Genomic DNA, 22,571 nt, shown 5'->3' on the forward strand with positions numbered 1-22,571 from the left:
AGGCACATTATTTTTATTTACTTTTGGCCTGCCTCACCATAGTATATGTACTTTTTCTTGACAGACAGTGTTGGCTGCCTCTTCCCTGGAGTTGAAATGAAGCTGGTTGATGTGCCAGAAATGAACTATTTTGCAAAAGACGACAGAGGAGAGGTTTGAGTTTTCTCATCACCCGTGCTTTTGTGTGTGCCTTGTTGTTCTACTGTTGTATAGAGATGCTGAATCCTCCTCTTGTTAAGGGAGGATTCAGGGTTAAAATCAGAACTTTAACCAAAAAACATTTTTTTTTATTATTGTTATTGTGTATGATTGAAGAAACTTCTCACCAAGTTTGGTTGTCATCTGTGCAGTAGAGAAATTAAGAAAATTTTTTTTTTTTTGCGAGGTGGAGTGTACTCGCCACCGAAAGCGCCTATGAACACTGATTTCAAGATGCAGCTGCACACTGGGCAAGAAAATAAATGCGGAGTGTATCCCTAAGTTAGAACGCTTGTTTTTAAAGGGCCCTGCTACCAAGAGATCAGCAGGCAGCTGAAAAGAAACTGGAGGAAAGGCAAAATTTGGGCCATGGCAACAGCGGATTGGCACGTAAAGCAAAATAGAAGCTTGGATTGGCTAAAACGCAGTATCTAACCTTTGAATGTTGTTTTCGCACCACTGGGAGCCTGGCTAACCAAAGTGCTACACAAGCTGAAGATAGCATATGGAGGCACACCCATCAAACAATCGAGGAAAGCGTTTTATGAGTGCAGACAAGGGTGCTAGACAGCTGTAAAGCTGGGGCAAAAAAATAGGCAACTGAATGCAGTCACGACAGACCAGTGTCGTGCTGAAAAGGACGGCCCAATGTATGTACTTTGATTTAATAAATTAGGCCCTAAATTTGAATAGCAACTTCTGAAATCTTTAAACTCATTTGTCTCAATTTGCACTTTTTGCAAGAGCACAACCATTTAAAAAACTACCACTTCCAAACTCTTTCACCAAAGGCTGCTGTCATGGTGGTTTCTAGACTAAAATTTTGTTAGGAGCAAGATAAGGTACTTTTTCAATTTTTAATTTTACTTTGAGAAAAAATATCAAATCTGTTGCATGTAATGACAACAGAAAGAGTGAAGTTCGTTTTTAACATGCTTGAATCTTTACAAATATGCCATAAAGAGCCCTCAATTAGCCTTAAAATGCACCCAATGATCTAGTTGGAAGTTATCTAAGCACAGACAGTTAGTACAACTTCAAGACTTTGGAATTGATAGTATTCTTAAGCTGACACACTTAATTAATCATTATGACAGCTATAACATTTTTTTTATCAAACTTCAAATATATTCTGAGGAGAGGAATATAAGCCATCCCTGCAAATTTTGTCGAAATCGTGTAGCAGGTCGAAAGTTAGTTAACCCTTTAGCCCCGCATCTCTCCTTAATCATGTAGCGCTGTTCTTGAGCTGCACTGTTCTAAAGAGTTGCTTTTTAGGCATGTGACAGGAGCAGAGGAATGAATGTACAGTCCCAGCCGTAATGATATGGAGCATGCCTTGGTGATGAAAGGTGTCGTCACACGGTACCTAATGCATATTCGGAAGTACCTTGCAATGCCAGTGGTACATTTGCGTAAGGATCAGAGTAATCGCGATGTCTTTTCTGTGGAACATGTGAGAAAATTTCAAGTGCCAGAAGCATGTTCCTTAAGACTGTCATTGCACCTGTGCAGTCATTGTCATATTGTTTGTCCTTTCCGTGCGCTTTAACTAAGGCTGCAGCTTTCAATGCTACTTGTGCAACGTGGCTGCACTGGGTTTCTTGCTTATTTAGGTTCATTCGTGGTGATTATGTCAGGGCGTGTGAACTTCATACTTGATGCGGCTTGGCTAGTAATGGAACAAAAACTGGTATTTAACCTCATTGAAATACAGCTTTTTCTTGATGCAGACCATCACAAAGAGTGACCACTTCTTAAATATTTGACAGGCTTCTTGACTGTGGAAGTCCTTAATTTTTTTTGCGTTTTAACTATTGCTTAGGATGTGTAATATGTGGCACTGCTAATAATCTGCTGCCAAATCCACATTTTCGTCCCAAAAACACTAAGCTAAGCTAAGCACCAAGCACGAACTTCCCCGCATTCCTGTGGCAGATGAAGCACTTTTCCAGAAACTTGTGTGAGCAGTGGCGTCTCTTCCTGGTAGCTTCGAAAAACTCAGTTCCTACCCCTGTTGTCAGAAGTGATGTTGCTAGTGGCATGGGTTAGTGCAGGCACTGCATCACTGTCCTCACTGTGAGTAGTAGTTTAGCAATTACGATAAGTCCCTGGAGCACGGGAAAACATTACAAGGGACAATAAAAACAGCAAAGCAGAGATTCTCTAACACAAAACAGACTGCAGGAAAGTAAGTATTAGCCATATCTGCTTTTTGTAGTGTTTGTTTCTTCATGATCCACAGCATGTGCCAGTTGGACCTCATAATCACATTTCTGTTTGCTGAGCTTGCAATTAAATCATATCACTCCTTAATTTTTTTTTCTGTGCTTTGGCATAGATTAGCCCACTGCAGTGAGGACTGGGTAAATATTTATGTGAAATGATTACCCAGCAAGAACATTTCCTTTGTGATAAAGCTGAGAGTAGAGTCGCGAGTAAAACAGATCAGCACAGTGATGTCACATTGCTGCTGACACAGCACCATTCTTTGCGAACACACCTAACACTTGTTATCGGTGTACATATTTGTAACCGCAGCGCCGAGCTTTGTTATCTGCCTCTCTGGAAACATGTAACAAGTGTTAATCTTTTTTACAGGCGAATGTAGTACATGTATGCGTATAGACTTCGTTTTGTGCAGTTTACTGTGAAGGAAACAAAATTCTAAAAAAATTATGCTTCAGCATCATCGTTCATTGTGCAATTATGGCAGAGAATGCGTTTCTGCACGCATTGAACTGTGTTCATTTTCTGATGCACAAAGCTGGTGTCTCACTGGTATTATATGCTGACATTTCACGGTTCCCACCCACAACAGATTTGTGTTCGAAGTCCTCTGACCTTCGATGGTTACTACAAGAACCCTGAGGAAACTGCAAAAACTTTACTCAAAGATGGCTGGATGCTAACAGGTGACATCGGAATGTGGACAACGGTATGCATGCCGGCTGCTCATATCTGCTCTTTTTCTTGCACATCTGAAAGCCAAGGACCAGTGCGAAGCAGTACAAGACGTTTTGCAGTTTCTCCAGTCCAAGTGTATAGTTCATGTTTCATGCGAGTTCTGTTTAGGGACCCATCCTTATTTATTTATTTATTTATTTATTTATTTATTTATTTATTTATTTAAAGGTACTGCCAGCCTTGTTATCAGGCCTTTGGCAGGAGTGGGCAGTTCAGGTGAACAAAAGCAAAAACAGCAAACAAGATACTAGACACTGAAGAATAAATCATAACAAAAAAACAGGAGAATATTTACATGATGAGGTCATTTGATGAGGAGAGGCACATGTAACTATGGCTTGGGTGCAAGTGCGCAGAGGAATGAAGAAATAGTTGGGGCATCAACAGTGTCGGCGAATAATGCATTCCATTCACAAATAGTACGCGGAAAAAAGGAATTTTTAAATGTGTTAGTCCTGCACGAATAATCTAACTGTCAAAGTGGGGCAAGGTCTACGTTATTTCAGAATGCAATTATGTAGCCAATGTTTCAGTGTTTCCCGCCTCCTCCTGCTTATTATGTTAGTTTCTTTTACACTAACAAGGAAATTTTTAACGCAATAGCATTAAAGGCCCTGTTCACCAAAAAATTGATCTCGGCTCTTGCACCACCGTTACAAGGGAAAAATCGCGCGCATAGCACTGGCAGGTGGTAGTTGACATGACCACGCACTGACTGGACATTGGGTTGCCTAACATTACGTTTGGGAAGAGCTGCCATTTGACACGCTCCTTTCTACGGGAGGGTGATAACGCAATCATCCTGCCAGGACCCTCGCATCCGCATTACCTCTAGGCCATGCGGGCACGTTTATACAGCTCGGTTATAGAGGGGCCTTATATGTAAGTTGGTAGGTAGCCTATGTTATCATAACATGCCCCTAAAGGCAGAGCTTAATTGTCCCCCATAACGTTTTTTTTTTTTTTTTTTTTTAGTAAACTGCATCACTGTCAGGGTATTGTGATAATTTAGAAATTGCTGATTTACGTCAACTTGATAAATCATGGACATGTGGCCCATTGTGACCCTTGCTTCATTGCTGCTCACAATAGTCTGGGAAGTGGGTACTGTCTATAGTTGTGCCACCTGTAGCCATGTGGTGTTTATACTCTTTCTGTCAACCATAGTCATTATTTTTTTTTTTCCAGAGAGGAGCACTCAAGGTTATTGACAGGAAGAAAGACATCTTCAAGCTCTCTCAGGTTGGTTCAACAAAAAAAAAAGGCAAAAAAAGCTGAATTGTACTGCACAGTTTGCGAGTTTCTTTAAAAATATTTTGTATGGTGTTCGCATCAAAAAGAGCTGCAGGTGAAAACTTGAAACCAGTTTCTCTGCATTTGCCACATGAGAAGTGGTGCCCTTTCAGTTTACTTTGGAATGCAGCATTTCATACACATTTTTGGCCCTAGTGTGTGCCGACTGTGAACGAGGCCTTGTACCTCCTGGCGTTACTGGGGATGCTGTGCATCGTGCTCCAGCAGTGCCACAAAAAGCAATGTTCTTTTCTGTGTACATTCACTGAGTCCAGTGTAGTTAAGCACCAGCATGGGCGCGGGGGAAGGAAGGAAGAAATATGGATGGTCCCAGAGAGGCACTGACTTGGTAGAGGCGCTCTTACTCTCTTAATCGCAACAGGAACACAAGACAGAGGCATGCAGGAAATTGATGCGGCCATTATTCTCATAACAGACCTCTCCTGCACTGCACCCAATTTTTTTCCCCAAAACAGGTTTGGCTGTCATGGTTAAGGGACTTTCACTGAGCAGAGAATCTAATTCCAGAACTTTTGCAAAGGGTCCATTCGCGATTGGCATTTAGATTATGTGCACAACGCGAATGATAGGTGTGATGATGGCTATGCTCTTTGTAGCGGGTTGCCGCTGCCTTGTCGCGCAGTGGAGCCAAAAAATAAAAGTAACAGAAATAAAAAAAATGCACAAAAGAACAGCGCCCATTATTTTCTAGTCCGGGCTCCCTGGTCACCAAAACAGTCACAACACAGCCGCCAGCTGCTGCTGGGGTTGCAGTGCCACCGTAGCGTAAAGATTTTTTTTTTTCCACCTGCTGAATGCTGTAGCAGGTTATCCTTCCCTAGCTTTCTCTAAGTTATAACCCTGCTGTAACTGCACACTGGAAAATGACCTTGAATTTGAAATCTTTTCTTTAATTCTTTTTTCAGGGGGAATTCATTTCACCAGAGCGAATCGAAAGTGTCTACAGCATGATGGATTACATTGCAACTGTGTTTGTCACAGGATGTCCAACCCAGGTGCCAGTCTCTTCCACTTTGGGGCATGTTCTGCATATTGATTTTTCTTACTGAGATTTTACCGCTTTTAAAACAGAACAAAGTTCACCATAAAAAGTCAATTTTAGCTTGCTGTACTAACATATGGCATACGGTGCATAAGCATTATTTCAGGTGCGAGTTCAGCATTTGGACAAAATCATTGTTTACTAACACTCTGTATTTTGCATCTTAAAGCATTTGTTCGTTCCACTGTGCTTGCCACTGAGCACCATTATTCAGTACTTTAAAATGTTTTGAAGCACTGGAGTTGCAATCAGTGACAAGTGATAATGCTCCAAGGATATAGAAGTGTAATGTGGACCGTCTTTCCTGCTTCTCAAAAGGAATTGCTAATGATGAAAAAAAAAAACAGAATAGAGTACACTGTATCGCAGACTCATGTGCACAATCATACATCAGCGGGCATTCCAAAACCAGTATTTTGCACTGCAGAAACTGCATGTCGTGCATCTCACAGCAATAAGGCAGCTGCAGAGCTATAGCCTTAGACAAACTGAGTGAAAAACTGAAATCAGAAGTGCAACATCCTCTGCCAGCTGTGCGATATCCTACTTGGTTTGCATCTTTCAGCCATGAGAGATGGCTTTACTGAAGCATATAAGTTTCTACTTAATTTCTTAGCTTTGAGCAGCTGGTAGCAAACAGGAGGAATCTTTGTTGTGCAAATAACATTTTGCCTACTACAAGATGTCCTCTTGAAAGATTCTTGCCATCCCCACTCCCACCAGGTTGTGCTTGTTTAGTGCATATTTAGTGGTGATGTATAGAACGTTCAGAGTCAGTTCAGTTCAGTCGTTCAGTCGTGTCCGACTCTTCGTGACCTTATGGACCATATCACGCCACGCTTTCCGGTCTCTCACTATCTTCCTAACATCACATAACTTCATCTGCAGGGCCTCGAGGATACCATCTAGACATCGCGTTCGCTGCCTACCCCTTCTCCGGTGACCCTCAACCTTTCCCAACATCAAATCTTTCTCCAGCGACTCCTATCTTCTCATCGGATGACCAAAGTAGCTGAGCTTTAACTTTAGAATTTGACCCTCCAATGAGCAGTCGGGGATTATGGTCGACAACATTGACTGATTTGATCTTCTGGCAGTCCAAGGAACTCTCAAGAGTCTCCGCCAGCACCACAATTCAAACGCGTCAATTCTTCAGCGATCAGCCTTCTTCACAGTCCAACTCTCGAATTCATACATCACAACTGGAAAGACCATAGCACGAGTTATACGGATCTTGGTTGGCAGACTAATGCCTCTGCTCTTTACTAGGCGGTCAAGGCTAGTCATGGCTCTCTTTCCCAGAAGCAGGTGTCTCCTAATTTCATGTCTGCAGTCTCCTTCCAGGGTAATCTTGGAGCCCAAGAAGAGAAAATCTGTCACAGTTTCCACTTCTTGTCCATTGATGCTCCAGGACTTGATAGGGCAAGACGCCATGATCTTTGTCTTTTTAATGTTCAGTTTAAGCCCAAACTTCACTCTCTTCTTGTACGCGCATCAGAAGTCTCTTGAGTTCCACTTCACTTTCTGCCAATAAAGTGGTATCATCCGTATATCTAAGGTTGTTGATACGTTTTTCAGCAATCTTCACTCCAGCTAAAGACTCATCCAGACCAGCCTTCCCCTTGATGCACTCAGCATATAGGTTAAATAGGCAGGGTGATAGTATGCAGCCTTGCCTCACTCGTTTCTCAATCTGAAACCAATCAGTAAGACCATGCCCAGTTCTGACTGTGGCCTCTTGCCCTTCATACAGGTTCCTGAGGAGACAAGTGAGGTGAATTGGAACTCCAATCTCTTGGAGAGCTTGCCACAATCTGCTGTGATCTACGCTGTCAAACGCTTTCGCATAATAGATAAAGCAGAAGTAGATGGGTTTCTGGAACTCTCTTGCTTTTTCCATAATCCAGCGAAGGTTGACAATCTGTTCTCTAGTTCCTCTGCCATTGCAAAACCCAGCTTGCACGTCCGGAAGCTCCCGATCCACATACTGCTGCAGCCTATCTTGGAGGATTTTCAACATCACCTTGCTAGCATGCGAAATAAGCGCGATCGTGCGGTAGTTGGAACAATCTTTGGCACTGCCTTTCTTTGGAATGGGGATGTAAACTGACCTCCTCCAATCCTGTGGCCACTGCAGGGTTGTCCAAATTTGCTGATATAATGCATACAGAACGTTGACAGCGTCATGTTTGAGGTTTTGAAGCAACCCAGCTGGAACGCCATCAATTCCACTAGCTTTGTCCTTAGCTAGGCTGGCTAAGGCCCATTCAACTTAACTTTTCAGGATGCCCGGCTCGAGATCAGTAATCACAGCCGTCTTATGTTGGGTTTGCACATTCGGGTCCTTCTTGTACATTTCTTCTGTGTATTCCTGCCACCTCTTCTTTATTTTTGAGGCTTCAGTGAGGTCCCTGCCTCGTTTGTCCTTTATCACGTCCATCTTAGCACAGAAGCTTCCTTTGATATCTTTGATTGTCTTATACAGAGCTCTTGTGTTTCGCAATTGGCTGTTGTCCTCAACTGCTTGGCACTGTATTTTCAGGAAGGCATTTTTATCTCTTCTTGCTATTTTCTGAAAATCCGCATTGAGAACCTTGTATCTTTCTCTTTCCCTCATAACTTTTGCCGTCCTCCTTCCCTCAGCTATTTGCAAAGCCTCTTCAAATAACCAGTTTGCTTTCTTGCATTTCTTTTGCTTTGGAACTACCTTAGTAGCAACATCATGCATTATATCATGAACATCAGTCCACATCTCTTCAGGCTCTGTCTTTTAGATCTAATTCTTGAAATCGATTCCTCGCTTCCACAGCATATTCTGATGGAATTTGATTCAGATCATACCTGAAAGGCCTTCTAGTTTTCTGCGTTTTCCTCAGTTGAAGCTTAAATTTGGCAACAAGAAGCTGATGATCGGTGCCACAATCAGCCCCAGGCCTTGTTTTTACTGCTTGTATAGCTTCTCCATCTCTGGCGGCAAAGAATATAATCAATCTGATTCCTGTACAGACCGTCCGACGAAGTCCATGTGTACAGGCGCCTCTTGTGCTGTTGAAAAGAAGTATTCGCTATGGTCAGGTTGTTTTCTTGACAAAACTACTAGCCTCTGCTCAGCTTCATTTGGCTCACCAAGACTGAACTTGCCTGTAATTCCGGATATTTCTTCACTCCCCACCTTAGCATTCCAGTCTCCTATGAGAAAAAGGACGTCAGATGAGGGAGTGCAGTCTAAAAGGCATTGCAGGTCAGCATAAAATCTCTTAACGTCAGCTTCTTCAGCAGTAGTGGTTGGTGCATAGACTTGGATAACTGCTATATTGCAAGGGTGACCTTGGATCCAAAGTGAAATCATTTGGTCATTTTTGGGGTTGTACCCTAGCACTGCTTTACCCATTCTTCTGTTTACTATGAGCGCGACCCCATTCCTTCTCCTGGATTCATGCCCACAATAAAAGACATGATGGTCGCCGGAATTAAATTCTCCCATTCCGGTCCACTTGAGCTTGCTGATACCCAAGATATCAATGTTCAATCTGTCCATTTCTCGCCTGACGACATTCAGTTTACCTTGCGTCATAGATCTTACATTCCATGTTGCTATGTGATCTATCTCCTTGCAGCATCGGACTTTCCGGTCACTTCCCGACACATCCACAACTGAGCATCCTTTTGGCTTTAGACCAGCCACTTCATTCGTAGAACGTTCAGAACATTACATCAATTCAGTGTCCTCTCTGATAACACTCTGTCTTAAGCTACAAATTGCAGAGTATGATGGTTTTTAAAGACTCAAATATAAGAGTTAAGGAATCAAGTAACGTAACTTTCAGTGTGGTTTCCTAGGAACAAATTTTTTTAATTCTTCAAATCGGCCTCACTTACTGTCAATGAGCCGCTGGTTATGATTTCAGCAGCTAGCAAGGACACCTTTTCGGCGAGCTGTACCGGTGCGGCGAAACGTAAACGAAGCACCCTATCTCATTCTAAAATTTTTCACACTTTCTATAACCCTTCAGGCGCCAATTTTCTCAAAGGAAAAAATTTTTTTTCCACCATACATGCACAATAGGCCAGGCAGAATTCAAATATAAAAGATTATCCAAAAATATTTATATTTTATTTGCGTCCACATATGTGGACATGATGCCTCAAAGGTGCTACATGAATGAAAACATTGCAACATTTTCTGCATTTTCTAACTAATTATTAAGCATGAATAAATGTTTTCCTCTGAGTATACCTTGCGCCTTCAAGACTGACACTTGCACACAAATCAGCATGTTACGCACTGCTCTTGCGCAAAACTCCAATAGTCCACTGAAGCACATTTTCTGTCTAAAATAATGAAATCTGGCATGCAACGTCTACATTTCCTTACTGATACATTCATTGCAATAAAGAGCATTATTAGGCATCGGTTTAGAAAGTGGTATGCTAAAATAAGAGTTACTGATTCGTCCCGCCATAAAACGCTGCTACGCACATCTTTACTTGCTGTTTACAAACACATTTCGCAGTAGCAACAAGAGATGACGCCACATGCTGGACAGGGCGGGTCCAAATGTTATGGGTGCCCGATTCAAAACCAGAAATTTGAACTCAGTGCAAAGACATAGTGAAATTTGGGTCGCGTCCACATATGTGGACTCAGCGCCTGAAGGAGGTAATTGAAACTGGCAGTTGTGCTATGTGCAATCCGGTAGTAGATGCCAGTGCGCTTTCACGTGGACAAAGAGTAGCACCCGTAACATTTGGACCCACTTGTTGAGTATGTGGCGCCATCTCTTGTTGCTACTGCGAAATGTGTCAGTAATTATTAGTGAATAAGGTCTTATTAACTGCTTTCTTTGTTGCCATCAAGCCAAGTATATTTTAGAAGGCCTCTAAGTTCGAGCATATCTTGAATTTATTTTGTGAAGAGTTCAAGTTTGCATCAAAATTTGTGCATGAAGTGCCTCTGCACTGGCATTTTGTAGTGTTGTGCTTTAGTACTTTTTTTTTCTCTTCCAACCTCTCAAGTCATTCTGTGTGGCCATTGTGATTCCTCACGAAGAACCTTTAAGGGAGCTTGCTGTTTCATGTGGTCTTGACAAGAAAACTCCACTACATGAAATTTGCAAAAATTTGGTAAGTTCAAGTCATAAAATCAAGCTGATTAAGCAATTTTTTGGGAGCATTACACTAGGTACTGTTACAATGAATAATTGTTTTCCTGAAAGTTCATGATGCTTGTAACTTGACTGGCTGTTTTAATCTGCCCTTTCCATAATGTGCACACACTGTCTCATCGCATGCAACCAACAGACAGTGCGCAAAGCATTGCTGAAAGAGATGCAGAAGCTTGGAAAAGAAAGTGGACTGAATTCTCTACATCAGGTGAGGAAATGCAAGTACATATGAGCCTATTGTTAGGTTCTGATCGCAGCAGTTGACTAATTTGTACGATTGAAAATGCAGGCTGTATTAAATGCTATGGCAGTCAGCAACATGCCAGCATTATTGGTATAACGTCAGTTAGTTCAAAGGTACCTGACATAAGCCTCATATACTAGTGCGTACACAGTCTCCACCATCTTGAAGAGGACCACTCGAGCTTTACTCAATATATTTAACTATTTCATTCTAACTTCTTTTTAATGGTAAGGTGGAAAAATAAATTATTAAACTCTCATCTTAGTTCCATCCCTTATCACCGCTTTTATGGGCAAGCTAGGCAGCACAAGACACGAGAATATGATAATCTGGTTCAGTAAGCAAGAAAATGTTCTCATATTGCTACATTCACATCTATTCTGACCTTTACTTTATACACATTCTTTGTCTCTTACTATGGATCACTACTGTCAAGTGTACAAACAACAGATAAATGACATGCGTGTGCGAAAGCTGAATGAATTGCAGCCATTTAGCAGCACACTGAATTTTGTGACGTGCTTAGAAGGCTTGCTTCACTAAGGCTCGAAAATATGGCCACTTATCGCACTCACTGTATCTCCGAACTGAATTGAATAACAAGCTGCAATTTTTCCAGGTTCACAATCTGCACCTTCACGTAGAGAACGACCTGCTCGCTTCTGGACTTGTAACAAACACACTGAAGCTCAAGAGGAATGTGGCGCGACAGGTGTTTGCCAATGCCATCGAAGATCTGTACAGAGAAGGCCAGCTCCTAAGTGCGTGACAGCCGGTCAGCATAGCACAGTGGGTGATACATTTGAGATTGCAAAACCCCTCCTTGTGTTACTCCACATTTACCATTGAACTGTGCATTGGCTGGTTTTCTGCTGACACTGCTCAATTCTTCCTTTAAGAACATAATGTCTCAACTTTGGCATTGTCATACCATTGCAGTTTGTCCAAATAGTAGCTCGGACAGTACCGCTTCTTTTCTGGCTATTGGCAGAAGCAAAATAACAAATCAAAGATCTCTGTAGCCAAGTTGATGTACAGGCAAGTGGGCATTTAACAATAATATTATAGCTTTAAGCATAGTATGTTTTACTAACAGCTCATGTGCCCCTTCTGTTTGCATCTGGACAGCACATGCTCTATGTGGTGCTGATCGAATCAATGCATGCGAGTCTACACAGGAATCAGAAATCAAAATTGTCTGTATGGTATATATAGTGGGAGAATGCTTTTTATACTTTTGGGGGAGGTTTTATGAAATATATATATTTTTAGGCGCTGTGTACAACTTATATTTACTCAGCCATCTGTTACTTTACAAACAGACGAAGTTTAAAGTATGCTATGTTTTCAGTACAATATGCCTTGGTGACGGCTAGCTTTTATCATCATGCAGCATTTTCATCTTGTAAACGTGTGCAATTGAACCAGGAAGCCTGTGTCATGCCACTGTACATGTATTGAAATAGTTTCAGCAGTTGTGATTCTTAGCTGCAACGTTGTAAAGGCAGTCCTGCTGCTGATTTTGTTTATTCATTTTACCAGCTTGGCTTCATTCGTACAGGCTGCTTTTCAATGTGCATTATGGGCAGAGCAAATGCAAGTATTTTTGTTGGTGGCAGTCTTCTGCCAATTGTGATGTAGCTGGGATCAATGGCATTTTTTAAGCCAATGCAAACTGATTTTTGCTAGTAGTTTGCTCTTGTGCTTTCCCAGTTTTATCTTTTTTAATAGCTTTTAGATCTAATGCAAAAATCCTGCTTCTAAATGAGAAAGTGGTTTCTTTGTGTGCGACCTTTTTTTATTTTAGCAATTCATGCCGTGCAATTCACTTTACACTACAAAGTTTTTACTTTTTACAATTATCACTGCAACCCTTGCTTAAAGTGTGGCTCAGAGTTAAGTTCACGTGTTCATAATGAAGTGCATTCGTAGTGGCATTTTAAGTCTGCATGTTTTTTTTCTTGCATCCATGCTTCTCATAGTTGCTGACTGGCCACTGCTGTTGTGACAAAGTGAACTTTTGTATTTTTCCATCACATAAATGTTGTACTGAACTCCTTTGCATAGCTTATTCACGGATCTATCATCATGTACCATTACCTGCTTTCACTGAAGCTCTGTGATCTGTACATAACTTTTGAAATCCTTTATATAATAAAGCTGCCTTAACTACCGATGCTATGCATTTTCATTTCTCTGCACTACTTTGCTCTGCAGCAAAGGAGTTTCATTTTTGTTCAGGTGACTGTAATTCTGAAAAGTATTAGCTTGAATGCTAGAACCTGATAATCACAAGGCTATTTAAGTATTAAGTGCTTAGCTATGTTGGCTCAGACTGCCCTAGTTGACAAAGTTGAGTAGGGTGGCTGGGAGCACTCCGAATACAACAGTGCCCCCATACCACTTTTCTGTGTGCATAAAACTTTGTGCATGCAAGACTGTGTACACGTTAACTTTTGGAACTCACTTCGACAATGCTGCCCTTATCATTTCGTGCAGTACTTATATGCACATTTTTTTAGCAACTCTGGGCTGAGACAACCTACCCAGAACATTAAAATGGATTACAGTAAAAACAGCCTCTTCTGACCAATAATGTATTTACTATTAAGGCCTTTCATGGTTCATACTGTCGTCCGTTTGCGAGAAGTGTTGCACTTCTTCGTGAGATTGGGATGTCGTGACCTGGTGATGTCATAATAAATCTTGTCTCCACTGGGAATCAAACCTCCATCCTTTGGATCCCCAGCCAAGCGCTTTAACCAACTGCCCCATGCCCCGGATCGTGAAGCGCTCATAATTCCCCTTGTCTACTGTGAGGATGATAGCAGGAGTTCACGAGTGACAGATACTGCACCTTTCCTTTTCTGTAAACGAATTATAGAATGCCAGTGAACTTTGACATGTACAATGAAATGCTGGTTGTGCACAACAAGGGGCGCGCAATGTATGTCATGACAGGTCATGTCCTCACCAGGCGATTCATGCATATACAAAGCTGACCATTCCGGCGGTCCGATCCAGGTGTCTGTACAGTGCCTTTCATTTGGCACTTTCTCAAACGCCGCACCACATAGCAAACATAAGCAGACCCAGGTGTCTAGGAAGCATTAGTACAGAAGGCATCAGCAGCGTTTCAAATTGATTTACAAGAAAGAAAAGGTGCAGTATCTATCACAATTCTCTGCGGACACATGTACCCCGCTGTAAAGGGAGGAAGATGAGAGTGAAAGAAGAGAGGGAGATAGAGGTACCGCAGTGGAGGGCTGCAATCCACTGCGCTATATTGGCTTTCGCCTCATCACACTTCAGTGGTCCAAAGTGCCCTCAAGAATGTTTTATAACCTGTAGGGCATGCAGTTTCAAAACTTCCATGGAAGGGAAAATGCAAGTTTACAAGCTACTAGTTGGTTGCGTAGGGCACAAGTATTCAGATGTGTCGCTCTACAGAAAGATAAATCTCACAGACAACCTTCTGTGGCTCTGCGGTATAGGCAACATAACCTTTGTACCTGTGCTGTGGAGAGAGCTATTTTGTCACAAATTGCCAAAGCAAGCAATGGTTTGCAGGATGGAGACAGAAGCTTCCTTCCCTTTTCATGCCTGCTCAGCCACAGAAAGCTATGCAAGTTCAAGTATAGTTTACAACAATGTAGTTTGTGTACTGCAGCCACTAGTATGACTAAACTACATGCAGCATCAACGCCTGCACATTATGGGCTTCAACATGAGAGTGGATGAAGCAGTTTACTGGCAGAGATTGAGTTTAGCTCAATTCTAGTCTGCCATTATTTCTTGCTCACTGGCAAACGAGCAGATACTATAGAAATGCTAATACCATGTTCAATGGATAGTTGAAAACAATGCAAGAACTTTGACACTAATTATTGAAACATGAACAGGCGTAGTTTTCATAACCAATGCATATTGCCTCTATTCATGTCAGTGCTGTGCAACGACAGGTAGCCCTGCCTACGCACTTACCACCGTTACACCATTTCTTCATTTCTGTGCACATCAGTACATACATCAATACACTGCTTTGTAAAATAGTGAAGGCATTTTACACAGCAAATTTTGCTCTGCACAATATTTGAATAATGCCTTCACCTCCACACACTGGGTGTCAGTACCCAGTAGCAGACCCTAAGCAAAGGTCTAAATATTCCCTCCTTCAATGACTGCAATTTTCCAGACAGAAATTTTATCTTGGTAATTGGTCAGTTTCAAGTGACAAAAGGACAACAAAGTTGTCCTGCAGCACACTTTTGAGAGAGAAAACCAAGAGCAGTAGAGAAACTTTTATTCGCCTACTTCAGAGGAATGAAACGCGAAGAGTGAGTGGCACCAATACCAGGTCGACCGTGCTTGACAGGCTTGTATGTGATGCTGAACTCACCAAGGTAGTGTCCAATCATTTCTGGCTGCAAAAGGCATAAATAAACCAGCCTCAGCTACACACATAAAAGAAAATATGCTCCCAGTTTAAAATTTCAACGGCTTCATCAGACTCTCTGGTGTCCTCAGTTCTTATCGGTAGACCATCGTGAGAACAGAATCATCACTGAAAACAAATTTGTCGCATCAATGTATAGCAGGGAAATAAGCACTCTCGCCATTACTATACTCAAATTTCTGACCAGCTGCCAAAGCCAGACAATAGAATAGATTACCTTGCAAAACAACTGCCAATAACAAATGGTCACCTATGGCCTGCAGAAAATGCTGATTGCCTGCCTACACACATGCCTAAGAGGGAGTGAATCCTAAATAATTTCCCAACTGCTTCACACAGGTTCACACAATGTGCCCAGTATCAAGTTGTGAATATTCTGGCCTGCAATTCAGCCACAAAACAGGTTAGGGCAGCTGCTGCCGAACTGCGAACACTCAAAAGGCAGCACTATTATACGAAAGCACAGAATTGAGCGCTTAACTACATATATATATATATATATATATATATATATATATATATATATATATATATATATATATATATATATATATATATATATATATATATATACTATACACATATATATGAACCATGAAAACATGAAAATTGATACGGTGCGAGCCAGATAGAAACGGACACAAACATAGCATATTAGCCATCTGATAGCATGATATTAGTAGATGTACAGCCTTTGTCAAAAGTGTAGATAGAGCCCAGGGGGTATGCTTCTTAACCATGTAGCTACACGGATTTAGCATTAGTAGACATCCTTCTGATTTCAGAGGGTAGGAAGCACAGAATTGAGCGCTTAACTACATAAATATATATATATATATATATATATATATATACTATACACATATATATGAACCATGAAAACATGAAAATTGATACGGTGCGAGCCAGATAGAAACGGACACAAACATAGCATATTAGCCATCTGATAGCATGATATTAGTAGATGTACAGCCTTTGTCAAAAGTGTAGATAGAGCCCAGGGGGTATGCTTCTTAACCATGTAGCTACACGGATTTAGCATTAGTAGACATCCTTCTGATTTCAGAGGGTAGGACAAAAAATCTTACCATTAAGAGATTCTCAACACTGGAAATGCTTACAAGCCGTACGAAGTGGCTCAGAAGCAGACCCCCTGGGCTCTACACTTTTGACGAAGACTGTACCTTATAATTTGGCAAGATTTATCACAGCCCCTTTAGTCTCTCACATGCCTCAAATATTTTTATGACCACTGCACAAGACAAAGGAGATGCAGTGGATCCCTTTTCAGTCAAGTCCTGAGCACACACCAGCCTCCCTCACCCACCATTGTTGCTGAACATGCCAGGTGAAAACAGAGGAGGTGTTTGCCGAAATGTTCCTCCACAAATGACATTAATCAGCAACTGCAGGACAATTATGCGCAGTGCTGACAGCTCCTAGGCTCTAGCCAGTTAGGTCCCCTCATTCTTTAGCTCCTTATTGCAATTTCTACTCCACTGCAAAGGGCTGGCTAACAACTTAACCAGAAATCAATAACTTTGTTCTCAAGAATCCATTACTCTGGATGATTCGTGACAGCTTGGCTTTGGAACCGAAGTGCAGCCTTTTTCAATTAGCATCATGAATTTGCCTTCAATTTCGACAGTCCAATAATACAATATGTATTTCAGGCGACGCAGAATACCTTACAGCTATGTTATGCCGAAATCGTGGGGCACACTGAAGCATTTGTAACAAGCGACTGCAAGGCAACTTGAGAACAACTTAATTAAGTGCAGCAACGAAAAGCACGAGCACGAACCAAAATGTTGGAAAGCACTAGACTGCAAGCTACATGACGCACCTTGATCTCAACCTGGTTGAAGGCCTTGCCGTTGTACACTCCAACAATGGAGCCGACCATTTCGGGGACAACTAGCATGTCACGCAGGTGGGTCTTGACTACCTCGGGCTTCTCAAGCGGTCCGCATTCCTTCTTGGCGCGCCGCAGTTTCTTGATCAGAGCCAGCGGCTTGCGCTTCAGTCCTCGGGCGTACCGCCGCCGCGCGCGGCAGTGCATCAGCTCCATCAACTGCGTGCTGATAGCAAAGTTGCATCAGTAACGGACGCAAAGAACTGAATGAATCGTTGCTGCATGCATTTAAATCGGTAACGTTGCTGAAAATTCAGAGGCTTCATCAGATTCACAAAGTGTCCTCATGTGCTAATCGGTAGACCATCGTGAGAACAGAATCATCATTGAAACCAAATTCGGCACTATCAAGTTACTCAAAAATTCGGACTGATTAGCAGAGTCAGCTTATGCATGCGTTTTATTTAAAGGCATATGCATACGGCACATGCTAAGTTTTGAAAAACCAACAGGCTTCTGGCAGGTCTGCCTGCACTTAGGCTACCGTTGTATGCGAAGAGCAAATCACAGAATCGAAGTACAAACTTCTATTCACAGCATATGCGCCTACAATTCCTGATCGCTTTCTGGCGCAGCCCTCGTATCGCCCTGATCACGACGAGCACCGGCAATTTAGTCAAACAAGCGTCTCACCTTGACATGTCAAGCAGTTGGTCCAAGTCAACGCCCCGGTAAGTGTACTTGCGGAAAGTACGCTTCTTCTTGGCCAATTCCTGCTGGTTTTCCTGATGGAAAAAAAAAAAAAAAAAAAAAAGATTGAACATTACGGGAATGCAGCTACAGAAATGTTGCAAGAACATGATCCGGCCTACCACTGTCGTAGCTTACGCTGATAAACACAGCTGAGGGAAAAAATATCCAACTTAAAACAGACTACAGAGTCTAATTTTCCATTTCCGACAATATTTCTCGTATACATACACCAGTATTAATAGATTTTAAAGGATTATAAACTCACGTCCTCCATGGTGCAGCCTCCGCGAGTCTGCTAGATGAAAAAGGAAGAAATGACCCAAGCGGAAGCGGAATTGAGGCAGCGCGATCGTAATGCCCTCTATCATAACTTCAATTTCGGTTTCGGTTTTAAATACGGTGGTGTATACATATGTGAAGCTCGCATTAAAAGGTGGAATCAATGTAGATCAAAGGCTTAGATAAGTAATAATAACAGTAATAGTAATTGAACACGTATAAAGGGGATCGTGAAATAAATCTATACACCGTCCATTCGACATATAAAACAGTAATAATATTATCACTGACCTAGAAGAAAGTGCATTGCTTGATTGATAGATTACAACTTTAATTTCCACCGATTTAGGAGGCTCCCTACTCCCCGCTCCTGGCACGCAAGCCTGAGGAACGGGGGCTGGGACCTCCGTGACTAAGGACTGGCGAATGTATACTGGTTATTCACGTCCTCAGCCGTCAGGCGGACGGCTTTTTGCTGGTCAGCGGGATCGACGTCGCTTCGAAGCAGGGTTGCCCAGGCTTCTCTACTTTTAATGTTGTCCCTAGCGCCCGGAGAGTATATGGTCGAGCGTCCCCCTCGCTTCGCAGGCTCTCCATTTATCATTTTTTCTCTCGTCTATCTGGGTGTGAAATAACCAGACAGGGTTTGGGAAATTTCCGGCTTGTAATCGCCGCCAAGCTATGGCCTCTCTATTTAAGCTAGGATCCGGTGGCAGCATCAGACGTCTTCCTAATCTATAATTTTCGGTTATTTCTTTATAAGTTTGCAAACGTTCGTCCATCGCCTGACAGTCGGGCGGCTCTGCGTTTGCCCGGAAGTAGAGATCTCGGGCTAAATTATGGGCCGCCTCGTTGCCGGGGACGGACGTGTGTGCTGGGACCCGAATTAGGGTGATTTTGCGATCGATTTTAGCTACAGCTGTTAGAATTCGGGCGGCTTCTTGCGAGACCCTACCTTGTCCGATATTCCAGAGAGCAGTTTTACTGTCGCTTAAGATCAATCTAGCCTTCGTTCCGACGCAAGCGAGCCTCTTCATCCGTGTCTGTTTCTGCTTCGGATGGTGGCGGAGACTACTGGTGCGCCGCTACCATCGACTGCTTGCAGCGACTACGTAGTCATCTTCTTTTACTCTGAATTCTTTTGCTCTTTTAACCAGTGCTTCTGCTCTCTTCTTTCGTCTCTCCTTGTGGTATTCTGAATACATGTTACGGGGAGAGGACAGACAATGATGTTATCGTGACAATGTGGCGGTAGGGCAACCTTGTCGGCTGTGCCCCTCTCTATTTTTCGACCCACTCATTCTAAGATGGTTCGACCCGTGCTCGACTTACTTAATCTCTCATGTTGGGCGATTCTCACCGCTTCAGCAAGTTCCGTCTGTCCATTATGCACTCCCATTTCTATCAGGCGTTCCGTAGAAGAGGAAATAGGTAGACTAAGCGCCCTAGCTCTTGACCCAACGCCTGATGAGTGTGTCTATCTTATCTTTTTGATTGGTCCTGATGTTTAGGAACGGTGTGGCATAGCATATTCGGCTTATTATGTACGCCTGCATCAGTCTCAAGAGGCTTCTCTCTGTGAGGCCTCTGCCTTTGAATGCAATCCTCCAAAATATCCCTGTTACTTGCGTCGCGTAGGTAGTGTTTTTTATCGTTCCGTCGTTATACCCGTCCTCTTGAATACTCCAGAAGAAAGTGCACTGACGCCAGTGACGTGCGCCTTGCTTGAAGCAATCGGCACTGCGCATCGGTTTACTGATACACTACGACACTACTATAAATAGCATAATTTTATTAAAAACGTATCGGACCTTCATTTTTGGGTTCATATTTTATCTTCTGTAATGATGCGTAAGACATTACTGTACACGGATCACCTCGTGACGACTGCTGAAAAATATGAAATTTTTCTCCAGTTTCGGTTTCGTATTCAACAGCCGAGTGATGGCTGCGGCGTGAAGGTCAATTCCATGTCACTAAGGGATGAATAATAATAATCATCATAGTTGGTTCACAGCAAGGGAAGGCGCGGTATCTGTCACACTTGCTCTGTAGACACCTGGGCCCGCATTCCGAGTTTGCGTCGTTATCGAAGTGTCGCTATCTCTCGTGGGCCCGAATCGTCCGATTGGTCGAAACGCCGGAACCGGGTGCTGCTACTACGGAGCCGGAAAAGGTGGAAACATCATGTTCCGGCGTTTCCACCTATCAGATGACTCGAGGCTGGGGAGATAGCGACACTTACGATAACGACGCAAACCCTCAATACGTTCGCCTGTCTTTAGTCGCGGAGGCCCCGGCCTCCGTCCCATAGGCCTGAGTGCCGGGGGCGGGGAGTAGAGGGCCTCCTACATCGGTGGGAAAATAAAGTTCATAACAACAACAACAACGGGCCCTGAACCGCGCATTAAGGAAAGGGAGGAAGGTGGGTATGAAAGTGGCAAGAAAGAAAGGGGAGTCGGTAGTGGAGGGCTTCGCAGTAATTGCACCCGCCACCCCTTAGGTGGTGGACGACGGCTGTTGCGGCGCGCATCTTTCTCATTTTTCTTTCTTCTCTACTTTATCTCGTCTGTGGAGGCAGTGCCGGGGTGGCGCAGTGGTAAGACGCCCGACTACTGTGCCGGAGTTCCCGGGTTCGAACCCGACCTCGGCGGCTGCGTTTCGATGGAGGCGAAACGAAGTGGCGTCCGTGTGCTGTGCGATGTCAGCGCACGTTAAAGATCCCCAGGTGGTCGAAATTACTCCGTAGCCCTCCACTACGGCTCCCCTTTCTCTCTTTCCACTTTCACTCCCACCTTCCTCCCTTCCTTTACGGCGCGGTTCAGGTGTCCACAGAGCAAGTGTGACAGTTACTGCGCCTTTCCCTTCCTGTGAACCAACCAACCAGTGCAGTGGTAAGACGCCCGACTACTGTGCCGGAGTACCCGGGTTCGAACCCGACCTCGGCGGCTGCGTTTCGATGGAGGCGAAACGAAGAGGCGTCCGTGTGCTGTGCGATGTCAGCGCACGTTAAAGATCCCCAGGTGGTCGAAATTACTCCGTAGCCCTCCACTACAGCTCCTCTTTCTCTCTTTCCACTTTCACCCCCACCTTCCTCCCTTCCCTTACGGCGCGGTTGCGGTGTCCACAGAAAACAAGTGAGACAGTTACCGCGCCTTTCCCTTCCTATAAATGGTTGGTTGGTTGGTTTGTGGGGTTTAACGTCCCAAAGCAACTCAGGCTATGAGAGACGCCGTAGTGGAGGACTCCGGAAATTTCGACCACCTGGGGTTCTTTAACGTGCACTGACATCGCACAGCACACGGGCGCTTTGCTTTTCGCCTCCATCGAAAAGCTGCCGCCGAGGCCGGGATTCGATCCCGCGTCCTTGGGAACAGTAGTCGAGCGCCGTAACCATGCGCCACCCCGGCGGGGGCCTTCCTATAAATAAATCAGTGTAAATCAGTGGAGGTGGCAGTGAAGGTGGATGTTAAAGATCCCCAGGTGGTCGAAATTAGCCCTCCACTACGGCTCCTCTTTCTCTCTTTCCACTTTCACTCCCACTTTCCTCTCTTCCTTTAGGGCGCGGTTGAGGTGTCCGCAGAGAACAAGTGAGACAGTTACCGCCCCTTTCCCTTGCTATAAATCAATCAGTGGAGGTGGCAGTGGAGGTGGCTCAGCTACAGAGATCAATGGAGGCGAAACGAAGTGGTGTCCGTTGTGTGCTGTGCGATGTCAGCGCACGTTAAAAATCCCCAGGTGATCGAAATTACTCCGCAGCCCTCCGCTACGGCTCCTCTTTCTCTCTTTCCCTTTCACTCCCACCTTCCTCTCTTCCCTTACGGCGTGGTTGAGGTGTCCACAGAAAACAAGTGAGACAGTTACCGCGCTTTTCCCTTCCTATTAATCAATCAGTTAAATCAATCAATCAGCGACAATTCTTCGTCTTCGTCTTCTTCGCGGCTGTTCAAGGTCATTCGTGACTGTGGCCATGGACTACGCGACGGGCCGAAACCTGGCGTAGTATTGCTTTCGCAATAAAATATGAATTTCACGTGGAGCCGTAACCAAAGCCCATGCCTTCACTACGCTCATTTCCGCCTTCACCGCCCTCCTGTCCTGGCGCATTCCGACCCTTCTGCACCTACATAACTGCGCACCAAAGCTAGTGGCTATGGTATCGGCGCCATCCTTACCCAGTACCCTACACGGCCACTCTCGTCTGATTGCCTATGCCTGCCGCCTGTCATCTCCAATCGAGCGCAACTCTGCAATTACGGAGCGCGAATGCCTCGCACTTATTTGGGCGTTGACTAAAT

At 43.6% G+C, this 22,571-nt stretch overlaps 2 protein-coding genes across 3 annotated transcripts in view; one reads left to right on the forward strand and one right to left on the reverse strand.

The window, feature by feature from the left end:
* Window positions 1-13,106, forward strand: part of LOC146198519 (long-chain-fatty-acid--CoA ligase 5-like) — a 43,441-nt gene extending 30,335 nt beyond the window's left edge. For both annotated transcript variants that reach the window (XM_084594014.1, XM_084594015.1), the window contains exons 15-21: window positions 65-153; window positions 3,020-3,136; window positions 4,354-4,407; window positions 5,385-5,474; window positions 10,538-10,645; window positions 10,823-10,894; window positions 11,550-13,106. In XM_084594014.1, the coding sequence (XP_084450140.1) occupies window positions 65-153; window positions 3,020-3,136; window positions 4,354-4,407; window positions 5,385-5,474; window positions 10,538-10,645; window positions 10,823-10,894; window positions 11,550-11,699 (680 nt within the window). In that variant the 3' untranslated portion in view covers window positions 11,700-13,106. The remainder of the gene's footprint in view (window positions 1-64; window positions 154-3,019; window positions 3,137-4,353; window positions 4,408-5,384; window positions 5,475-10,537; window positions 10,646-10,822; window positions 10,895-11,549) is intronic.
* A 2,110-nt stretch (window positions 13,107-15,216) lies between these two features.
* On the reverse strand, window positions 15,217-18,362 carry RpS15 (ribosomal protein S15). The gene is made up of 4 exons (XM_084594019.1): window positions 18,260-18,362; window positions 17,935-18,026; window positions 17,233-17,467; window positions 15,217-15,354 (listed from the first exon to the last, which is right to left on the reverse strand). The coding sequence occupies exons 1-4, from the start codon at window positions 18,266-18,268 to the stop codon at window positions 15,241-15,243; spliced, it is 450 nt and encodes a 149-aa protein (XP_084450145.1). The 5' UTR covers window positions 18,269-18,362; the 3' UTR covers window positions 15,217-15,240.
* Between the last annotated feature and the right edge of the window lie 4,209 nt (window positions 18,363-22,571).

Source organism: Amblyomma maculatum, chromosome 2 (genome assembly GCF_055883805.1).
Source record: "Amblyomma maculatum isolate TAMU_Amacu chromosome 2, ASM5588380v1, whole genome shotgun sequence".
NCBI lineage: Eukaryota > Metazoa > Arthropoda > Arachnida > Ixodida > Ixodidae > Amblyomma > Amblyomma maculatum.